General features: G+C 30.6%; 1 protein-coding gene across 1 annotated transcript; it reads left to right on the top strand.

Annotated features, from left to right (window-relative positions):
- Window positions 1–28: 28 nt before the first annotated feature.
- LOTGIDRAFT_229081 (hypothetical protein) lies at window positions 29–19,696 on the top strand (the record flags this gene model as incomplete). Its single annotated transcript, XM_009061970.1, has 21 exons — window positions 29–178; window positions 1,412–1,480; window positions 4,717–4,888; window positions 6,158–6,212; window positions 7,049–7,211; window positions 7,672–7,951; window positions 8,153–8,332; window positions 8,649–8,712; window positions 8,921–9,066; window positions 9,360–9,427; window positions 9,773–9,880; window positions 10,415–10,508; window positions 12,536–12,715; window positions 13,467–13,664; window positions 14,064–14,122; window positions 14,707–14,814; window positions 15,311–15,397; window positions 16,673–16,697; window positions 16,952–17,004; window positions 17,149–17,216; window positions 17,682–19,696. 21 exons carry the CDS (start codon window positions 29–31, stop codon window positions 17,851–17,853), a joined length of 2,499 nt encoding a protein of 832 aa, XP_009060218.1. The 3' UTR covers window positions 17,854–19,696.
- Window positions 19,697–20,296: the final 600 nt, after the last annotated feature.

A 20,296-nucleotide genomic window follows, 5' to 3' on the forward strand; every position in this document is an offset into this window, starting at 1 on the left:
TTGAAAATTAAATTCTTGAACATTTATTATGGAAGGTTTGAAACTAAGTGAATCTGAACAGAGATGTTATGGAGAATATTTTCAGGCGTGTGACTCAGATGGTACAGGAAAAATTACCGGTCTGAAAGCATCTGAATTATTTCGTGGGTCTGGATTAGCACCAGAGGCCCTTGTGCAGGTATAAACCCTATTTCCATCTTGTTTGTGTGCATTGAAATTGTAATGAATATTCATTGTTGTTATTGTCCCAGACATAAGCCAAACCCATCTTCATTTTGTATAAATGAAATCTTGAATATCATTAGATTAGCCTAGTTACGAAGTTAGCAAATGTGATAACAATATTTCAGGATACATTTGGTCTTAACTGAAGGCAAGATTAGCAGTTGTATTTAATTTACCAATGATTTTCTGAGTTCTTAGCCTATGAAAGTTTTATGCTCTTTCTGAATAGATTAAGATTGAATAAATTCATTCAACAAACATCTGTCCAAGAAGCTTTTTTCCATGCAGCATGCAGTGGTTTCTCCTCCTTTACAATATCCACCAGAGTGATTTCATCCTATCACTTGTAAACAAATTCCTTCATTTAATTGGTGACATATTCCCAGACCTCAAATGATTTGCTTGATTTACTAAATAATCAGTTTTACCAATCTTTCCTCAGTCTTAGAAATGGGAATTTTTTTAGCTGATCAGTAATATTGTTCATTGCTCTAAATTTGAGCCTTCGAAGCCATATGTGTCCAGAATTATCAACATTTGAAAGTCATAAAGACAACTTGTCTTTTCTGTAGACTGCTTAGTCTGAAACATCTGCCTCTGCCACTATTCTAGCCTCTGATGTATATTTTGACAGTTGTCAGAAGAAAAGACCCTGTTAAATGGGGATTTTTCACACCTTCAAAGATGCATTTTCTCTAACATAATATTGTTGGGCATCACCGTAACTTTCGTTTTGTTAGTATTACGTGTCTCTTTGAACTTTAGGTTGTGCATAAACGGAGTAGGGAAAAAATAATGGTATGACTGAACTACAAAAATATTCATCTTTCCAGATACCTAGGTTTTGCAGATCCGAGGTATCTAAATAGGTTTAAACCCCCGCACCTGCAGTGATGCGGAATGTCCACTTTTAACTGGGCCTATTTTTCTGTCAGAATACCGGCTGACATCTGTCCAAATAGCTATCAGAGGCTGGAATAGAGACAGATGCTCCGGTCTATAGACTGCCATATATAGAAAAGACATTCTTGAAATGTTGAATCAGGCCTAAAAATTCATGCACCATGAATCCTGATTTTTTCAGCCTGAAATAGAAAGTGAAATTTCTAGTTTGAGGTTTTTACAAAGGAATTATGTGATTTTCTTACATTTCAATTATTTTCAAATGCTATTTACATATATTCAGGATCCAAATCAACCCCCCAATAAATGGCTAATATGTCCCTTTAATATGACTACATATATTGTTAGAAAGGTTTGTTTGTGTATTTTCTTTCTGTCAAGTATAAGAATCCTGTAGCGAGTAAAGTAAACCCAAAAATTAGATAAAATATTTTACTGGGATTTACCTCTCTAATAGATATTTTATATAATTATAGGCTGGTTAAGGGTCAGAAATCAGACACCCATATTTCAATCAGTATATGGATGCAATACAGCTAAACTAAACAGCTTTACTGCTCTGGATCTATTGGTAAAGATTCTGTCAACTGACATGATTAAAGAGATAATTCTGTCGCACGGTTGAAGAAAGCTCTACTTAAAGGCGTTTCTATTCTTCCAATGCGTATCTTCTTTAAAATTTGTAGGTTAAAGATAGGTTTCCTTATTTTCATTTATGAAAATGAAAATGCTAATACTAATATGAATAGAAAGTAGAGGTGTTCTTATGACTTGGAAAAATACCAGTTTGTCTCATATGTCCATAATTAATTCATGATTAGCTAAATTAGAAGAGAATTACCAGCATAATTACAATGAGTGGCCGATCAAGAAAGGTCAAAAAGTCTTTATTTGTTTGTCCAGACTGTACATACATGGACATTTATGTTTGGTTAAAACTCTTAATTATATTCAATAATAATAAAATGATATGATAATTCATTAGAAGCACCAATTGATAAAATAGTTTGCTTAATTTGACACTTAAAAATAAGGAAAACCATCTTTAAAGAGATAGATTGCCATCCGTTTGACAAATTGTACTTTAGTCTCAGACTAGTAAAGCTAACCAATGATAATCAAATCTATGTGTGTCCAGAATTATCGGCGTTAAAAAGACAACTTGGGTTCTTGAGTACCTGCCATTTATAGAATAAGATATATATTATGGAAATAGCAAGTGAAATTCCTATTTTGAGATAATTTGTGTAGAAATTTTGTGATTTCTGTACATTTCTTCTGCTTCTGTTTAATGTATTCAAGACCCAAATCAATGCTCAAAAATAGCTAACCTCTGTCCCTTTAACGATATTACCATTTGTCAAAGAAAGTTAATTTTCTGATGGAAAAGTACCCATAAAATGTGCTGAATTTTCCCTATACTTATTCCAACAGTAACTTTCACTATAAAAAAAAACTATTGTGTCCAACTATCAAGCATTGTTTGCCACAGTGGCAGAATGGACAAAAACCTGTTAAATATTAAGATGGATACTACATGATATGTAAAACTAAAATTTTATAGACGTCAAAAACATGCATTGGTTTCTATTACTGTCAATTACTTACTTTAATATCTTCGTTTTCTTGTCTATCTGAAGAATGACCAAATTAAAGTACTATCAAACTATTCACACTAGTATGTTTGGGTTTCTTGATGTCAACTAATCTTACATAAGATGATTAGGCCTTCCACTTTAAAGGTTTTGTAAAATGTATTTTTGTGTAACAGGGATTAATTTGTACCATTTTAAATTTCATTCAGACATCTGTGGTTCTAATTCACTAATTGCAAAGGGCCTTATGTGACAAAGTATATTTTGCGATTATTGATGTCGCCAAACATTTATTTTTTATGGAATTGCATGAATCACAGACTGAAAATTTGAATGGTGCAAATTGATGCTATCAGTGTTCCTGATACTCATAATAATTTACAAAACATATACAATCCAATTAATGATTCTCTGAATTAAATTTTTAGTAATCAGTAGGTTTTTCCAAATGATTTTAGACTACCGGTATTCATATGCCAGACTCTAGTTTGTGTCAACCTCCATGTGTCATTACCTTATGTGTAAGGTGATATCTATGGTGTTTTAATTCTCACTAATACTAGATAACATTTGAAATTTGTCTCAGTAGTATGCTGTAAGATTTTATAGTTTGTTTAAAGCTATTAAGAAAAACTTATGACTTTTTTTCGTGACAGATCTTTATGTGTGAACTTTGTATTGATTTTGTACATTCTCAAGTCAATAACCATTTGAAGAGCTTTAAAAGTTACTAGACATATTGCGATTTTTCATGCTTCTAAGGCTTCATATAGAAATTAACATTAAAATATATATACATGTATTTGTGATATTGTAATCTGATCAATTTTTTCTGGAATTACAAGACTCATCAAGGCAAAAAAATATAGACAGATTTTACAAAACATATGGTACCGGTAGTGTTTACAAAATATTGGTTATTATTATTCAAGGAAAGCTAAAATAAGATTATTGAGTGAAAATATTTGAATTTTAGCTTAGATGGCCCTTGTCCTTAGAATCTGCAGGTGGTCCTAACATTTTTTCCTCAAAAATTTGTAGGCAACTGGATTACACTGTTATAATGTAATATAATATTTCTTGTAGACCGAGTTATCCCATGCGGCAAACAGTACAAATTGGGTCAAATTTCCAGGACTGTAATCATGTTAATGTTTTTAGCATCACCAAGAGATTACTAGCTGTCATGTTTCATATCTATGGATATTGAACTGCACTATGTATTTATTAAATGTATATCTATTGATTTCATCTACTGTGTATGTCTGATATATATTTGATACTTACTAATAGTTAACCCTTTGAACACTGAGTATCAGAAATGTTTGGCTTAAATTATGGCATATGATAAAGACTGCCTTTGCTTCACAATGTTAGTTTAAAGACCAAGGATGTTCATTTTCAGGGATCAATTTTGGTCTTAAACATAAGTAAATAGTCTTCAGAAGTACTAAAAGCCACTGGTATTTAAAGGGTTAAAATATTGAGAAGCATTTTCAACATTCTAAACCAATGATTCATTTACTCTTTGTAAATTGAATTCTTATTCAAAGTCTGAACTGAAAAATGCATAAAATGTGATATACATTAATCAAAACTTATGAGAGGTCTTTTGTGTTCTAATATTAACTGTTTATATCTAGTGATTTTTCTAGGAAGGAAGATCTTAATGATTTTGTTCTAACATTTCCTTATGGAAGATTTTGATTTAAAGAGATATTTGAAAGAGGAAGTGAAAAACTGATGTTGTGAATCTGAAGTGAAAGTATTCCAAATAGATCAATCAGATGTGACTGTATTAAATTTGAACCTGTATATTAATTGAAGATAGTGTTTATATTTGTATTTTTTGTAGAGGGATATACATATGAATAAGAAAAAGAAATATATAGATTTTATTCTTGCTTTGAGAATTATCATGTTATGTATTATGAACTACATCAATATAGCATTGTGTCATATCCACATTAATAATAATATATTATAATTTCAGGTATCTGAGCTATGTGGAGCGAAGAGACTGGGTCATTTTGGCCGTAGTCAGTTTTATATAGCATTGAAATTAATAGCTGCTGTACAGTCTGGTTTTCCATTGAAGATAGAAAGTCTGAATACTGGTACAGAATTAAACCTTCCTAAATTCAATTTAAAAGTTAATGACCCAGGTAAGTCTTGCCTTTTGTTATTATTTCACATATATTTATATTTTATGTTACTTTGAACATGTTTTTGCAAAAAGTAAAAGTGGGTTTCAGCAAACTTCATTGTATAAAAGTAAATATTTGGACACAATTTTTTAAAAATGCTGTTGGTGTTAGTACAATCACATGTGCCCATAATACTGTAAGAAATTTAATTGAGATATCTGTTTGGGTTTGTGCTATTTTTGATACTAAAGTATTTAAAAAAATAAATTATATTGTCAGTTTTAAGGTAAGATTCCACATATGCGTCATGCGAATGCGTCATGCAAACATAAATGGCCCTTGCAGAACCGTCACGCGTCAAATATGATTCCATATGTGCGTTAAACGTATGCGTTATCTTTCTTTTGACGTACAGACTTGTAGACAGATGGATGCTTTGGTTCATAAAAAAGACATCACATTTGGGAGATCTTTGTGCGGAAAAGCGCCTGGATGCGTCAAAAATCGCTACAACCAGCGATTTTTTTGACGCATGACGGAGACCTTTGACGGATAGCGCTTCTGCATATATGGAATCATACCCTCTTAAACCAACCATTTCGATTTTTAACGCATGATGGATGTCGGATCCGCATGACGCGTATATGGAATCTTAGCTTAATGCTGCCTGTCACTCACTATTTCTCATGAGCATTACCAAATATTTTTTTTTAATATGAGCTGAGGTCTGAAATTTCATTATCAATACAAAAGAAGAATTTAAGTGAGAATTGATGAAGTTTTTATCAATGTTAAAATGTAGCATTTATTAGTTGGTTTGAGAAAATTGAAGCAATATTCAACATTACAATTTATAAGAGCTATTGACGGATGTTGTATAAAAATATTAATACATTCATTGTACTGCAGTACAGTATTTATACCCAGTCTTGACAAGGTCAAAACTATTCAAAAGAATTTCATCATTGCCTGTCATTTCATTTCATTATTATTAGCCTTCTGAAAGCAAGCTAGGCAGATGTGTTGAGAAGTTTTATTACATTAATCATACACATCTGAGTCTATATTAGACTATAAGTGGTCTATTTTTAAACATGTCCTGTAAAGAAACTGTAGAATACAGTGACAAAATTTCAAATGGATATTTAGGAATTTGTAAAAGTGAGATGAATCAATTGGCTTTAAGAGGTAAATTCATGGCAACAATAATCTTTTCTTTAGAATGAATGTCACGTTTTTAGTTGCTCTATAACCCAGTGTAAAATATGAGGACATTTTATTTTGAAGGTGCTGGTGAGAAGAAATGGAGTCAAGGTACAACTGGTGAAGGAGAAAATGAGATGTAAGTATTTACTTTCAATGTTGTCTGCTTTAACAACATGACAGTCTGATAAAATATTCATTTGTATCTTAAGGTTTTTTTTGGTTTCTTATTTTTTGTTAAATACATATCTTGTAAACAAAGAAAACTTATCAAAACAATGAGGAATACTATGTAAATAAGAGTTATTTTTAGCTTTTGAGTCAAAAAGCAATGATGTTAAGGTCAAACAGTCTAAATTTGATGTCAAGGCTTAAAGAATAAGCTATTGTGAAAATAAATTGAAAATCTCAATGAAATGTGCTGTAAGTAACTGAAATGAAATATAATTTATTGATTTTTGAAAATACAGGCAGATAGGTCCATATTGAAGTATTTATCTTAAGTACATGTATCATTAACTGTACTTTGATATTACTAAGATTTAAGTTTAAAAAGGATTGTTAAGAGTGTGATATAGTAATTAGATACTGTATGTCAGTGACTTGATACTATTTAAAGGATTATATTACTTGATGAATATTTACTAAGCACAACTATATAATATCTGTAAACAGAGGGAGGGGTGTATATTATCAAGGGATGATGATTTGGCTGTTTGCCAGTTGTGTCTGATTCAAGTCAAATTGTCATTTTGCTCTTTAAGCATGTGAGATGTAATTGAGCTAGCCTTTATTTACACTTACACAATAGAAATATGGCAATGTTGATGTCCAGTTTTAAACTCTTTCAAAATTTGTCCAGTTTTCAACTCTCGATATCTCAAATATTTGTATAAAATATGGACAGAATTTATCCAATTTTCTCAGTAATCAATTAATCAGAATCTTGAAAATACCAATTTATTTCTGTTACAGTAATTTTAAATCTGGTAAAGGACAATTACCCCCACCCCCTCCTGGTAAAAAATCTCATATGCGTAGTTTATCTGGTCAGTATAGAGGTATAGTACCTGATTCTACACAACCTGTTGTACAACAACCAGTACAACCACTACCACAACAACAATTTGATAATCAGGTATATGTCTATTTATTATGTGAGAAGATGCAAGTCTTTGTTATTTGGTGGGCTTGAAGGATATGGTTACAATTGTTCAATTTCAGAGACACATATTGTCTGGTCTCACAAGCAGATACATTTCAATAGGATTATACTGTCCAGATTAGACAAGCTTTCAATATGGTTTTGAATATAGTTTTCTAAGAAATCGTACTATTGACTGTTATGGATTTATTTATTGCACTGGCTATTTGCACTGTCACAGAGCTTATTGTCTTTTCATCTATTCCATACCATTGCTTCATTTGTGTTGGGCAATGGATTGTTTACCTGTCTGCCCTAGTTTTTGTCTCTCGAGCATAACAGCATTTTGATTGTCTAAAACGCTATCAAGTGGCTTTTGTAGGGGTAGGTATATTTTGTACCATCATGGTGTAAATAGCCTTTATTTATTGAATATTTCTGTTTTATTCTCAAGGTATTGAATAGAGATGAAACATCACCAAGAGAAACTAAATCGCCCCAATTTTCACCAAATCAATCACCACCTGTTTCACCAGCTGGTATTAAGCGTCAACTGATTAAACAGCAGACAGCACCAGCTAGTTATACTATGTCAGGTGGTGATAACTTATTACCTGCTCAGACTGGTTTAGATACAGGTCATGTTAATCCAGTAGCATTAGAAGGGGGTATATATAATAATGAAACCAATGAAAATGGAGGTTGGGCCGTGTTTGAAGATGAAGAAAGTCATAGTAAGTGGATGTAATTTCAAAATTGTAAGCTTAAAAGAGTAGTGGAATTTAAACTCATGCTTGCTTTCATAAATAAGTCTTTAGTATGGACTTGTGTGCTACAGGCTATGCTTTTAACTTCTCTCAGCAAATACCAACCTCTCTCATCTTGGTTAGTGAAAGAAGGACCACATATAAGATATTAACAAATTCTTCTTTCAGTGTTAATAGGTAATGGGGTAAAGAAATGGGATTTATTAGAACCACCTAATTTTGATTCCTCATCAATAAGTTCTGAAGCTGAGAGTGTAGATGATGTATTCTGTGTTACTGATGAACAAAGAGAATATTATATTAAACAATTTAAAACTATGGAACCAGATTTATCTGGTATGATCTCTGGTAAGTTGATCCTTGTCAATCTTCTTAATCTTTTGACCTTTAAGACGCTAACACTGTTGTGTTATCCTAGTCGATTTTTCATATGTAAGTCACTGTTGTGCCAAAATTAAGGCCTTGAAATCTTTAAGTTGACAGAATTAAAGGCTACTTTTGCCACTTTGCCATTTGCTCCTTTTTTGAAGAAATAATTTATCTAGGCTATTTCTATATGTTGATCCATTGTTGAATTTGATTTAATTACTTTTATTTAGAATTTTAAAACACTTTGTTTGTTAACTGTATAAATAACTTTCCTTGCTTATGGTTTTTTTGGTAGGTCCTGTTGCTAAAGAATTTTTTGAAAAATCCAAGTTACCTGTTACCGAATTATCCACTATCTGGTAAGATTACTAGTTTTCACTTTTGGCTTCTCAATCTAGGGAATACTAATTTGAAATCTATTATCAAAAGACTACCATCCTAAAGATATCTTCTCAATTGTAAAGTGAACAAATGCTCGACTAGATATAGGTTAAATTTTTTTTTTACAAATCATTTTCAAATTTCTAATAACAGTGGTATATCTTATATTGTTACTTCTTATTTCAGGCAATTATCAGATCTTAACTGTGATGGGGCTTTATCTTTAGAAGAATTTATTATAGCCATGCATCTTGTTGTGTTACGTCGTAATGACATAGAGCTTCCTGAACGCCTTCCTTTATCTTTAATGCCATACGCAACATTAACAAATGGTAGGTTTATATATTTATAGAATCAGTCTTATGCTGATGTCATGTGGAGTACATTGTCCTTAACTTGAAATCAAATTCTAGAATATGCCAAAAATGAAAAGAGGTTGTCTTTCTATCAATACCTCATATCAGGTGGCCCTTGTGTTTGTCCATAAGTCATGTAACTAAAGAAACATTGTTAATTAGTTTAAAATGACATGTTGTTTTTTATTAACAAATCCTTAAGAAGGAAATTTATACATTTGATTGGTGTTGATACTTATTGTTGTATATTAACAAACTGATTATTCTAGATGAACCATTTGCAGCCGACCTACCACAAGGAAGTACGTTAAAACGTGTCACCCCTCCCCCAGAACAGGTATGTCTGTCTGACTTTCATTTACATGATGATTCATAACTTTAACTATTTATGTAGGATCTGAATACAATCAATATTCCATTTTGATGAAATTTCTGTGAGGTCTCAAATGGGAGTCTTTGACAATATTCAATATTGTATATTTATATTTTTGTATGCTTTATGAAGTATAAGGCCAAATAACATCAAGCCAAACTTGACATAATTGAAATGTTTATGTTAAAGCAAGATATTTTGTTGATATTACAAAACGTGAAGAATGTGATTATATGTATTCTAATATAAAATCTCAGGATACCTGTTGTGAATAGTCTTCAAGAGGAATCTCTTTTCAATATTTTTCAGCAATGGTCATCAAACTTTCCTATTGAATCACCAGAATCTGGTGGAGCTCCCTCCCCTGCTTTAAAACCTGTTAATTTTGAATTTGCCAAACCGATAGCTGGTGATCCTGTAAGTAAACTTATTAGTCTGTTATAGGGAAAACGACCTTGAGTGGATAAAAAAAAAAGAAGTGTTTATGACTTATGATATACTTTGAGATAATGAAAAAACCACAAATGTAAATACACCTTACAAAATCAAAAATCTTTTCATACTTAAGCTTTATGCTTTCAATGACATACTATTACCGGGATTATAAAGAGGTTTTCTAAAAATTTCATGTATATTGGTGACACTGATAGCATCAATTTGTACCATTCCAAATTTTAATCAGATATCTGTGGTTCCTACAATGGTCCAAAGTGATGCTATCAGTGTCCTTGATACACATCAAAAATTTCAATCCCTTTAAATAACACAAAATATAGAAAAATTACCAATACTGTCATATCATTGGATTATAATAAAGATGTAAATCATAACATTTAAAATTCTATTAACAGTGACTTTGAGTACTATGACTTTTCTATAATATCATTTTATGGGTTCATTGGTTTCCACTGATTCCACAGTGTATTAGAATATCTCTACTTGTATTTTTAGGATTCAAAAATAGTACATCCTGTAGCTGTTAGAATGTCACCTGATGGTCAGCCTCTAGCTCCAGAAGGTTATGATAGAGGCAGAGCATTATCAGGTAGTGTATATACTTATGCTTGATATTCTTGCTATTCTGGTTATACAAGTCTCCCTGTTGTATAAGGATATTGTACTTGTATCAGTTAAATATCAAGTTAGATGTGCTTTACCCAAATTGTTAAAGTTGTTATTACCTTGCTAATAGAGGAATTTTATTTTTGAAAGTTTTTATAAGAATTTTGTTATTGTATAATTGCATCTGTTATATATACATTAGTTAGTTGTGCTTTAAATAGGTTTGTAGTAAGATCGGGTTAAAATTTTAAGAGTTAAATTTTCGCCTTAGAAGTTGGTCTGAAATAAAAGAAACAATTTTTAAGTTTTGGGTTCAGACTGGTTTCTATTGATAGTGCCTGATAGTGTAGCAATGATATTCACTGAGCTATTCTTCCCTCAGTAAACATACCGAACTAGTTTTGTGATTGTTTCCTACTGGCTTCCAACACCACAAGCTTGCTGTTCTTACAGATGGTAAACGATTCAAAACGTAGAATGTGTAAAAGACATGAAATAACAAAATAATGATAACATTGGAATGGTTTGTCAGACAAACTAAGAAGTTGTTCACATTGAATTAAATGTCATTATTGATTTTAAGGTGATCAAAGTAATATAGTCAACAATGATAGTGGTAAATAACTTATTATATATATATTGTTTATATCACACATTAATCTCTTACTCATAATTACTTACTATTTCTTAGTTAGTCTTTTAGTCATTGTCACTGCTTCACTCTTCCAAATTTGTTATTGTGGTGGCAGAAATTAACTTAACTCAATAATTCTGAAGCCCAATACCCTTCTTACTTTTATGATAGAATAGAACTATATTAGCTGCCATGATAAATACAGGAAGAATGGCATTCTTTGAAATTTAAAATTTTATAAAAGAATGTGATAATATATTTATTAAGACAAACTTTATAAAAATAAGTCCTTTTAGAACCTTGCAATATCAATAAAACAACCAAAAATATGCCCTAATATTATGATTGAGCCTAATTTATCAAGGTTATTATGAAATGTTTGATAGAGAGTTAAGCAGTAACAATGTCTTTTTTAGTTTCTAAACACATTTATTTTTACTTCCGAACTCAACATTAGGCTTTTAGTTTTTAGATTTCTTTTGACAGTTTCTCCTGATAGGATATTAGCTCATTTCTTTAGTTACTAATAATTATCAAATTAATACTATTAATGTGATAGATTAGATTTCTCTGATAGATGAAAAAAAGCGATCATTATTCCTTGTTAAAGTTACTGTGGTGAATGTGAAGATACAGATTTGAATGGACTTAAATAAAATCAGATTACAATTTCGTTTCGTTATTATTTTTTTCCCAGTTTTAATCTAAAAAGATTTATACCAAGATCGACTATAAATTGTGGGTAAGCGAAATACAAAGAAGAGCGTTATGACCAATGAGATAAATAATAAAATAATTAATAACCTAACAAAATTGTAACCTAATTTCAATTAGATTAGACACATTTACAGATCTATTTTGGATATGCCATTGTCAAATTTGAATAAGAGTGGAAATACAGCTGCATCTTTTTGTTGTTGAACTCCTACTTACTCAAAATCATGTTAATTGCTAATATCATCATTCTCAGATAGTGGGTTTGAAAGAGATAGTCTTCTATTAGATTCTTTCTATCACCTTGTTTTGGATCAAGGTACTATCAGCATAGTTTTCAGTTGCATATCATTATCATAAATAGTAACTCAAATAAGAAAATGTAAACTAGTTTGCGAACTTTTTACTATATATCAAGTACTATAAATATCCAATCAGGTCTCTTCTATGCATGTATTTATGTACAAAGAATTGACAAAGTAGTAAAAATGTTTACAGGCTATCTTTGTCTATTATCACTGTATTTCTAGATTAGAATATCAGCACCACCATAATTTTTAGTTTCAATATTTTGTATTTTTAATTTCATGTTGGTTTCTATGCTTGTTTCTATGTTGTTCTGTTGTTTTTATTTTGTGTTCTTTTGGTTTCTGTGTTTTCAGATCCAGGCATGCTTGATTGTGATACAACTGCTCAAAATAATCTAGTGACTCCTACAAAACAAAGGTCACATACAGAGTCCTCGGCCAGTGATTCTGTGGGGCAAACAGAGGGTCCTGGCTCAAAGTACAATACACCTTTACATCCTAGGCCTCGACCTGTACCAAAGAAAAACACACAAGGTACCGAGAATGCTGTTCACTTCCATTATTTAATTCAGTTGCCAGTTTTAAAATTTAAGCAGACTCCATTTTTTGACAGATGTCACTAGCGAATAGGACATGCTTACCCTGACAAAATATCCTCCATATAACTAGGTCTATCTTTGTAAATCTTAACAAAGAGTCTATAGATAAGACTAAAGTTGCAGAAACTACTTTGGAATTTCACTGTGAAGGGAGAAATTTGAACACTTCTGTAGAGAATATTAAGAGAGCATGTTATCAATGAATGTTTACACCTTCCAGTTTCTAGCACCGTTTCTAGCAATATTTAGTATAGGGGGAGGTAATTTGTTGAATGTTGTACTATATTATCAATGTTGTGTAGTGACAAATGTACCCAGTTTTTATCTAGGTAACAGTTTTTACAAATATATGGTAAAAATCAAATCTGAAAGGGATATGGTTATCTAGTTAATTTGTTTATCATTTTGTTTTTTGACCAAGTGCCTAACTATATCCCTTTCAAGATTAAAATATACATAATGATTGTACCTTATGCAAAAAATAATGGTTTGCCAACACTGTTGAAAAAGACATTAGTGAATCTATTTAACATTCAAACATTCTTCCTTCATATTCATGATCCTTGGCACCAATTAAAAATGGCATTGCTATAATAAATTAAATACCAAATACTGAATTTGGTACACCATGTCGATTTTCTTCTGTAAGTATGTGGATTCAGTAAAGTGTTTTCTCTGATTTGTAGTCCCAATGGTTGGAAGAGGTCACATTCAACCACCACCATTCTCTAGTCAACATGATAGTACTACTGCTGAAAGACCAACTGTATTATTACCACCTAGTACGGAGGGTTTTAGTCAAGAACCTCCTGCTCCACCGCCACGACCACCTCAATCTCACGGTCGTAGTTTATCTGTAGATTTAAAAAGTCGTACTGATGGTGGTAAGTTAATTGGTTTTCTGAAATTCAAACTGTTAATTTACTGTCAAATTATTTCCATTATTATAAGCTTTTGCAATTTTTGGCTGGATGTTTTATTATGTTTAAAGACCATGTATTTTGTATAGAAAAAAACCTGCCTCATTTTCCGGTGGGAATTTTCAAAAATTTAATTCATGACAACCAGAAAGTTGTATAATCTCCATGCTTTCTCAGTTTTTAACTTATATTTTATACATAATTTCTGATTTATATGAGGAATTTCTAGAGGGTGAAAATCCAAAAAGAATGATCATTTCAGCTTTTTAAAACAGGGACACTGAGCAAGCTTCATCTGGTCCAAGAAATCATCTGCAATGACATAGGTATCTTAATGGTATCTAATCCTGTTTATATTTTTAGGTGGTTTAATGGGTTTATTACCTCCCCCTGCTGTACCACCTAGAGTCTCACCAAAAGATGTAAGTTGACAAGTTTATATTCTGCATGAGTTTGTTTACTCTCCATATATTATATATCTTGGCTTCTGTTGTGCCCCATTATAACCATTATCATTATCATAGTTGTTGTTATCACCATTGTTCATTATCATCATGATCATTGCTCTGACCACATATAAGTCTTTATTATCGTTTTGAATCTAAGGACAGTAAAAGATGTACAATTCTATATGCTGCATTGAGCTAAGCACTGATATAGAGCAGCTGAACTAAAAGGTTCTGGCACATTACCTGGCTAATCTTGCATTCTAATCACTTAGCAATCAAGAGCATCCTTTAATCATTCATGTTTCCAGCATGTTTTATAGATCTATTACATTTCAGTTGATATTATCATTATCATGAACAGATAAGCAGTGATCATTTATCAACCCTGAGCGTCATTTAATCATTCATTTGTGATGTTTCCAGCATGATATATATTTGAACTTATATTATCATCTCACCTAATATATTATCACAGTCATATATTAGTATTTATTATCATGATCACTATACATCATCATAATCATTGCATGTTTTTGGTATGATTTGTGTATTTCCAGCCCCCTGTACGTAAAGACAATGAAACAGTAGGAGTTGGTAATGTAGAAAGTACAAGTATTGAAAAATCAGTTTCTTTCAATGACAATATTGACCTGTCACCAACAGAGGTGCTTATATTTTCATGTCCTAGTCTTGTCAAATTTCTCTAATTTTTATCATTAAATGCTTTCTGAACTGACTTAAAAGAAAAGTTACATTTATATATACTAGCTTTTTTTTCCTATATAAAAATCCTTTTTGCTGATTAACATTCAATGTTGTATTTTGCCATAAGGAATGTTAATTGTTGTATGCAACTGGATTATAATTCATATTGTCTATGCCTTTACATTTTTATTGTGGTACTTATTTAAGGCAAACTCTGAGCATGAATTTGGCCAGAATTCTTCGGTAACTATTCAATTGACCAAAAAAGATATGCTATCTAAAAACTGAATCCGAACTAATCATCACAGCTGCTTTCTTGAATTTTAATGTTAAATACTCATTTGAATTTCTTCTTCTACATTAATCTTTATAACTTTAACATGATGAATTATGATCTAGTTATGATAATTTCTTATTATATTATTTAACATCATTATATTACTAACATTATTTCAGAAGCGTATGTCTCATATTAAGCCTAAGTTTAAAATAGGTCCAATAGAGAGACATAGACGTTGTATGTCTCTAGATATTAAAAAATTGGTGAGATATTTGTTATCACTGAGTGGGAGTCTGGTTTTAATTTTTATTTTTTCATAATGGGATAGAATACACTGGGTTCTTTTTCACAAAAACTTGACTATGGTTAAAATTTATGGATCTGTTGTCAGAACCATCAGCAGTGTGCTATACCAATAACATTGATTGATGTTATTCCAGTGATGTTATTGACCAATCAGCTGTCTAGAAGTAACTAGATACTAGAACAGAAAGTTACAAAATTTCTGACAACAGGAGCCAGAATTTAGAAATGTTGTCACCTGATTGGTTAATTAAACTGAATTTAAAAGAATATTAATGATTAACCACTCAAATGACTGGAATATATTTTTCCTTTTTTTTTTGTGAAATTGGACCCTTGTATGGAAATGGGTGTTTATCTTGCACAATATAACTTATACAATTTTCATTGTCATGGACAGTAATTCGGCTAAAAAAGCAGAACTGTATTTAACAAGTTCTTTGCTTTATGTTCAAATAACGAAGATCAAAATAAGAAATAAGAAGGGTTTGTGTACAGTTCTAAATTTCATATAGTGTGATAGAGAACACATATTACTTATTGCTCTCACACACAAGTTCAATTCCTGAATAGGAAGAGGTGCAATAATATTTTGAAATGATTCAACAAAGAACAGAACATATTTATAGGTGGAACTCTTTTGTCTTGAAGTTTAAATCAGCCATTTGCTTCACTTCACAACTGTTTGTTTTGTTGGTGGAGAATTGCCAAATTGAGGGAAAGTGGTATAAAGATTGGTTAATGTGTGGGAAACAGTGCTTTCAATGATGTCCCACAAATTGAGTCCTTTTTTAAGAAGCATTTCTCTAATCAAAGACTTTCAACACATTCCATCCAATTTATTTAATCTCTTCAATCAAAGAAGTACAGGTTTATAATAATACTTAACTATGCTTTTGTTTTGTTTTTAATGCTTATTTTTTAATGTAGCTTAGTTTGTTTTGTTTGTCTTAACATTTGCCTTATAATCTGTAATATTTTCTCTTTACTGATAACATGTAGTAAGTGAAGCATTATTTTAACATTTTATTTCTTCATTTGTTTTGATACTGAAATTATTTCAATGTACGTTACTTCACCCTGGTTACCCTCATAAAGAATTTTGGTCTAATCAAGTTTAAGAACTAGGCATATGTTATAATGGCTGATATTAAATATAAATATTCATGAATCTTTTACCTTTTGATTATCTTGACTGTTTGAAATAACAACCCTTCTTTTTTTTTTTGTTACAGGTTGGAAATCATTTTGGTGCTGCCGGTAGGTCCCTTATTAAGAAACAAGAAATATTTTGAAGAATTTTGAAAATATTTTATTATCTTGTCCTTGATATAAAAAAGAGATTTACTTAGGGCTATTTAGTCTTTTAGATTCCATGTTAAATAAATAAAATTTCAAAGAGGAATTCTGTGAGATTTACTCAGTATGCAAATGATCTTTTCAGATGTATGTTGAAAATTTGCAAAAGAAAACTGAAAAATTTGAGCTAATATTTGTCTGTTAATTATTTTCAGATCTAAATAGTACAAGTACCAATAGTAGTTTAAATATATCAACAGATCATAGGGTAAAGTATTTATTTTATGTTAATTTTTCCCCCACTATTAAGGATTTATCAACATATGTCCTTATCTGAATATTCACAGATGAGCGAAGACTTTGAACTAAATTTGTTTTATTACTTACTAATTAGCGATTATAATTTTTTTAGTTAAAATCACCCACTTTAATTGATGCTGGAGGTGGAGAAGAGACAGAACGTAAAATGACTACAATAAGGTAAGGAAAATATAAACATGAGTAACAATAGCCTACTCCTTTTTTTTATTTCCAACAGTTAAGGGTTCTTTAATGTGCAGGGCCTGCAGCTTGCTTTTTCTCAGTTTATTGTCCAAACTGAATGCTTTTTCCATGTCAGCCAGAATGATGTGCAATTGTGCATCAATGACATGGGTAAACCAAGTTGATAAATTTAAAGGTTATAGACCTTTGCTGGGATCAAAACTATCAGTGAGCATCCAATTCATTGAGCAAATGCAACCTCCAAACTGTAATAGATTAAACATATCTGAGTTACATTGATAATACTTAATTAACTTGATTTTTTGATCAATCAGCAGTTTAGAAAACATTCTGTTTGAAGGGGAAAAGGGTTTAATAATCATGCAAAATTGCAAAAAATTCGTGAAAAAGAAGAAAAAAAATGAATAGAAAAAATATTTATAAACTGTTCTATATTTTCAGACAAGTGAGTAGAGATAAAAGAGATCTGCAAATGGCTATTAGAACTCATAAAGAGAGGAATTCAACTTTAAATCGCTTAAATAGTGAACTTAATCAAGAATTACAAGAAGTCATGGAACAAAGAATTGCCCTGGAAATCCAACTGGAACATTTACGTCCTTATTCATCCTAGTATTAAATAAACTTTGTATTTTTCTATTATCCTATCATCCTGTGAATTGACTATTATTATTATTATTATTCTATGTTTATTTAAAAACACTGGAATTGATTATGGGGCAATATTTATTCCATTACAATCTGCTTGTTGATATTGTTTGCATTGTTTGTTTCTTTAGTGATAATGAAATTTGTGTAGTACTAGTCTAATGGCATGATGTCATTTATGATATATTCCTCAGATTGACAAACCTGACAAAATTTTAGATATGTATTAGAAATTATCATCTTTATGAAGTATTTTTGGTAGGTTTTGTAGTAAATCTGAAGCTATTTGTATAGAGAATATGTGTTTTATAAATGACGGATCATTAGATAGGCTTGTAGTCTGTAATTCTAGATAGGTTGATTTGTGAAGAAAACATCTTCACTATCTTGCCAAACACCATTCTGAGATTTTTTCACAATGAAATTATGGATTTCAAGCTTATTTGTACTACTGGTATTTTCCAATATTTGATATTTGGTCTTTCAGAATCTACACTGAACCTTCCTGCTGCAAGCAACATAAGTAATTCTAAAATGTTATTTGCTATTTTGAAACAATTCCATTTTGAATTATTATTACTTTACATTATTATAAGGTTGCCATCATACAAATTTGACTGAATATTTCTGAATCTGCCTTGCCCCCCTTTCTCTCCCCACAGTTTTAAATATACACCTCCCATTGTTATTATAATATTATGGTATTATCTAGTCAAAATAATAATAATTATAATAAAAGATGTAATAATATTCCACTGCTTGTGAATGCAATAATTTATATCCATGTTAATAGACTAGTCCCTTATCCGTAGAGTAGTTTCTTTTCTTGAAAATCCACTCACCAAGGAAGTTGCTTCAAAATTTTCTGCTTTTTGATTTTAACTAAATTAAACTATTAACATATTGTTGTCATGAATAACTGGGGATAATATTTCCAGACATGTCAAATACATTTCATGCATTGAATTGTTGAAAAACTGAGAATCAGGCTTAATTCTAAAAAGTGATACTGATGGCTGACATTGAGCTCTAGCTCTGATCAGCTGATGAAGCAAATAATTTGAGAACTACATCCTTTTCATATAATATGACAATTAGTGCTAGAGTTGTCTAGTTCATTTATTATTATAATTTATTCCAATTTATTCTCTATTTATCGTTCTTTTATTCTTTTCTCTCTAAATGTGCCTTTTTCTTTGTGTATTTTTGTGACAATGTTTTCTTGAAGTATTTTGTATCTAGCTCTTCTCAGTTTATTTATATCTTCATTAATATCTAACATCCACTGTATAGTCAAAACCATTTATTATTTAGTCAAAATAACTGATTGTAATCAGAAAGTGCATTTATGTTTAGGTCCAGTCAAGTTTAGAGTTAGAAAAATATTTAGAGGGATTCAAATGAGGTTTTCTTATCTTTGTAAAATTTTTGTTTGCACCATTCTGATTTCAATTCGACAATCATATACTTCCAAAAAACTGGACCTGACTTTTGAAATTATGCCAATAAATACTTGAACCACTATAGTTTGGCAGGAAATCAGAGGGTGCAAATAGAAACTGTAATTGTTGTAAACTCTTTTTGAATCTCTTCAAACTGTTTTAAATCACAATCCCCTACTTGATCAATTTTAACAGTTAATTTAATGATGTAGTGAATGATATGAAACTGATAAATCCAGAGAAAATATTGAGAAAGATATATAAGATAAGATGTAATATGCTAGTATGTTTGTATGACTTAAGATATTAAGCCAAAATATGTTTATGTATATTATACAAAATAATCCATTGTGCTTTTTGCTTGTTTATAATTATGGTTGTGATGATCAGTTTGGAAAGTGCTTTGTTTAAACAGCAGAAAATATAAAATGGGAAAAATAATTTGAGTTATATAAAAGTGAGATAACAGACTTAACATGGGCTGTATATTTGTAACTTTTAGCTTTCTGTGATTTGAACTTTCTTCCCTGTTTTTTATTTTGAATATATTCATGTTTAAGAAAATTTCGAGACATTTTCCAATAGTTTGCTTGTCATTTTGTTTCTTTTGATTCCAAAGGGAATTTCAATTTTCAAAAATGGTTTTATGTCCCATTAAAACTCTTATTGTGTATTTGTGCAATATTTTGTGGTTAATTTGATTTGATTAGTTTTACATTTAATATTTTACAGAAATTCACAGAATTAGTTTGAGTATTCAACATTTTAATGCACAGAACTTCTCCATATATTATATTATATATATGTTATATTTGAGTTACATTATGTACACAAGACTTAGATCACTATGGTAATAATCTCTCTTTTTTGTCCATATAAGTACATTTGACCTTATAATTCCAAGAAACTCCCTGACAGAAAATATTTACATAAGTACAACTTTAGCTAGTTTAATTTCAGTCCAAA

This window comes from Lottia gigantea, assembly GCF_000327385.1.
Source record: "Lottia gigantea unplaced genomic scaffold LOTGIsca_5, whole genome shotgun sequence".
Classification (NCBI taxonomy): Eukaryota; Metazoa; Mollusca; class Gastropoda; family Lottiidae; genus Lottia; species Lottia gigantea.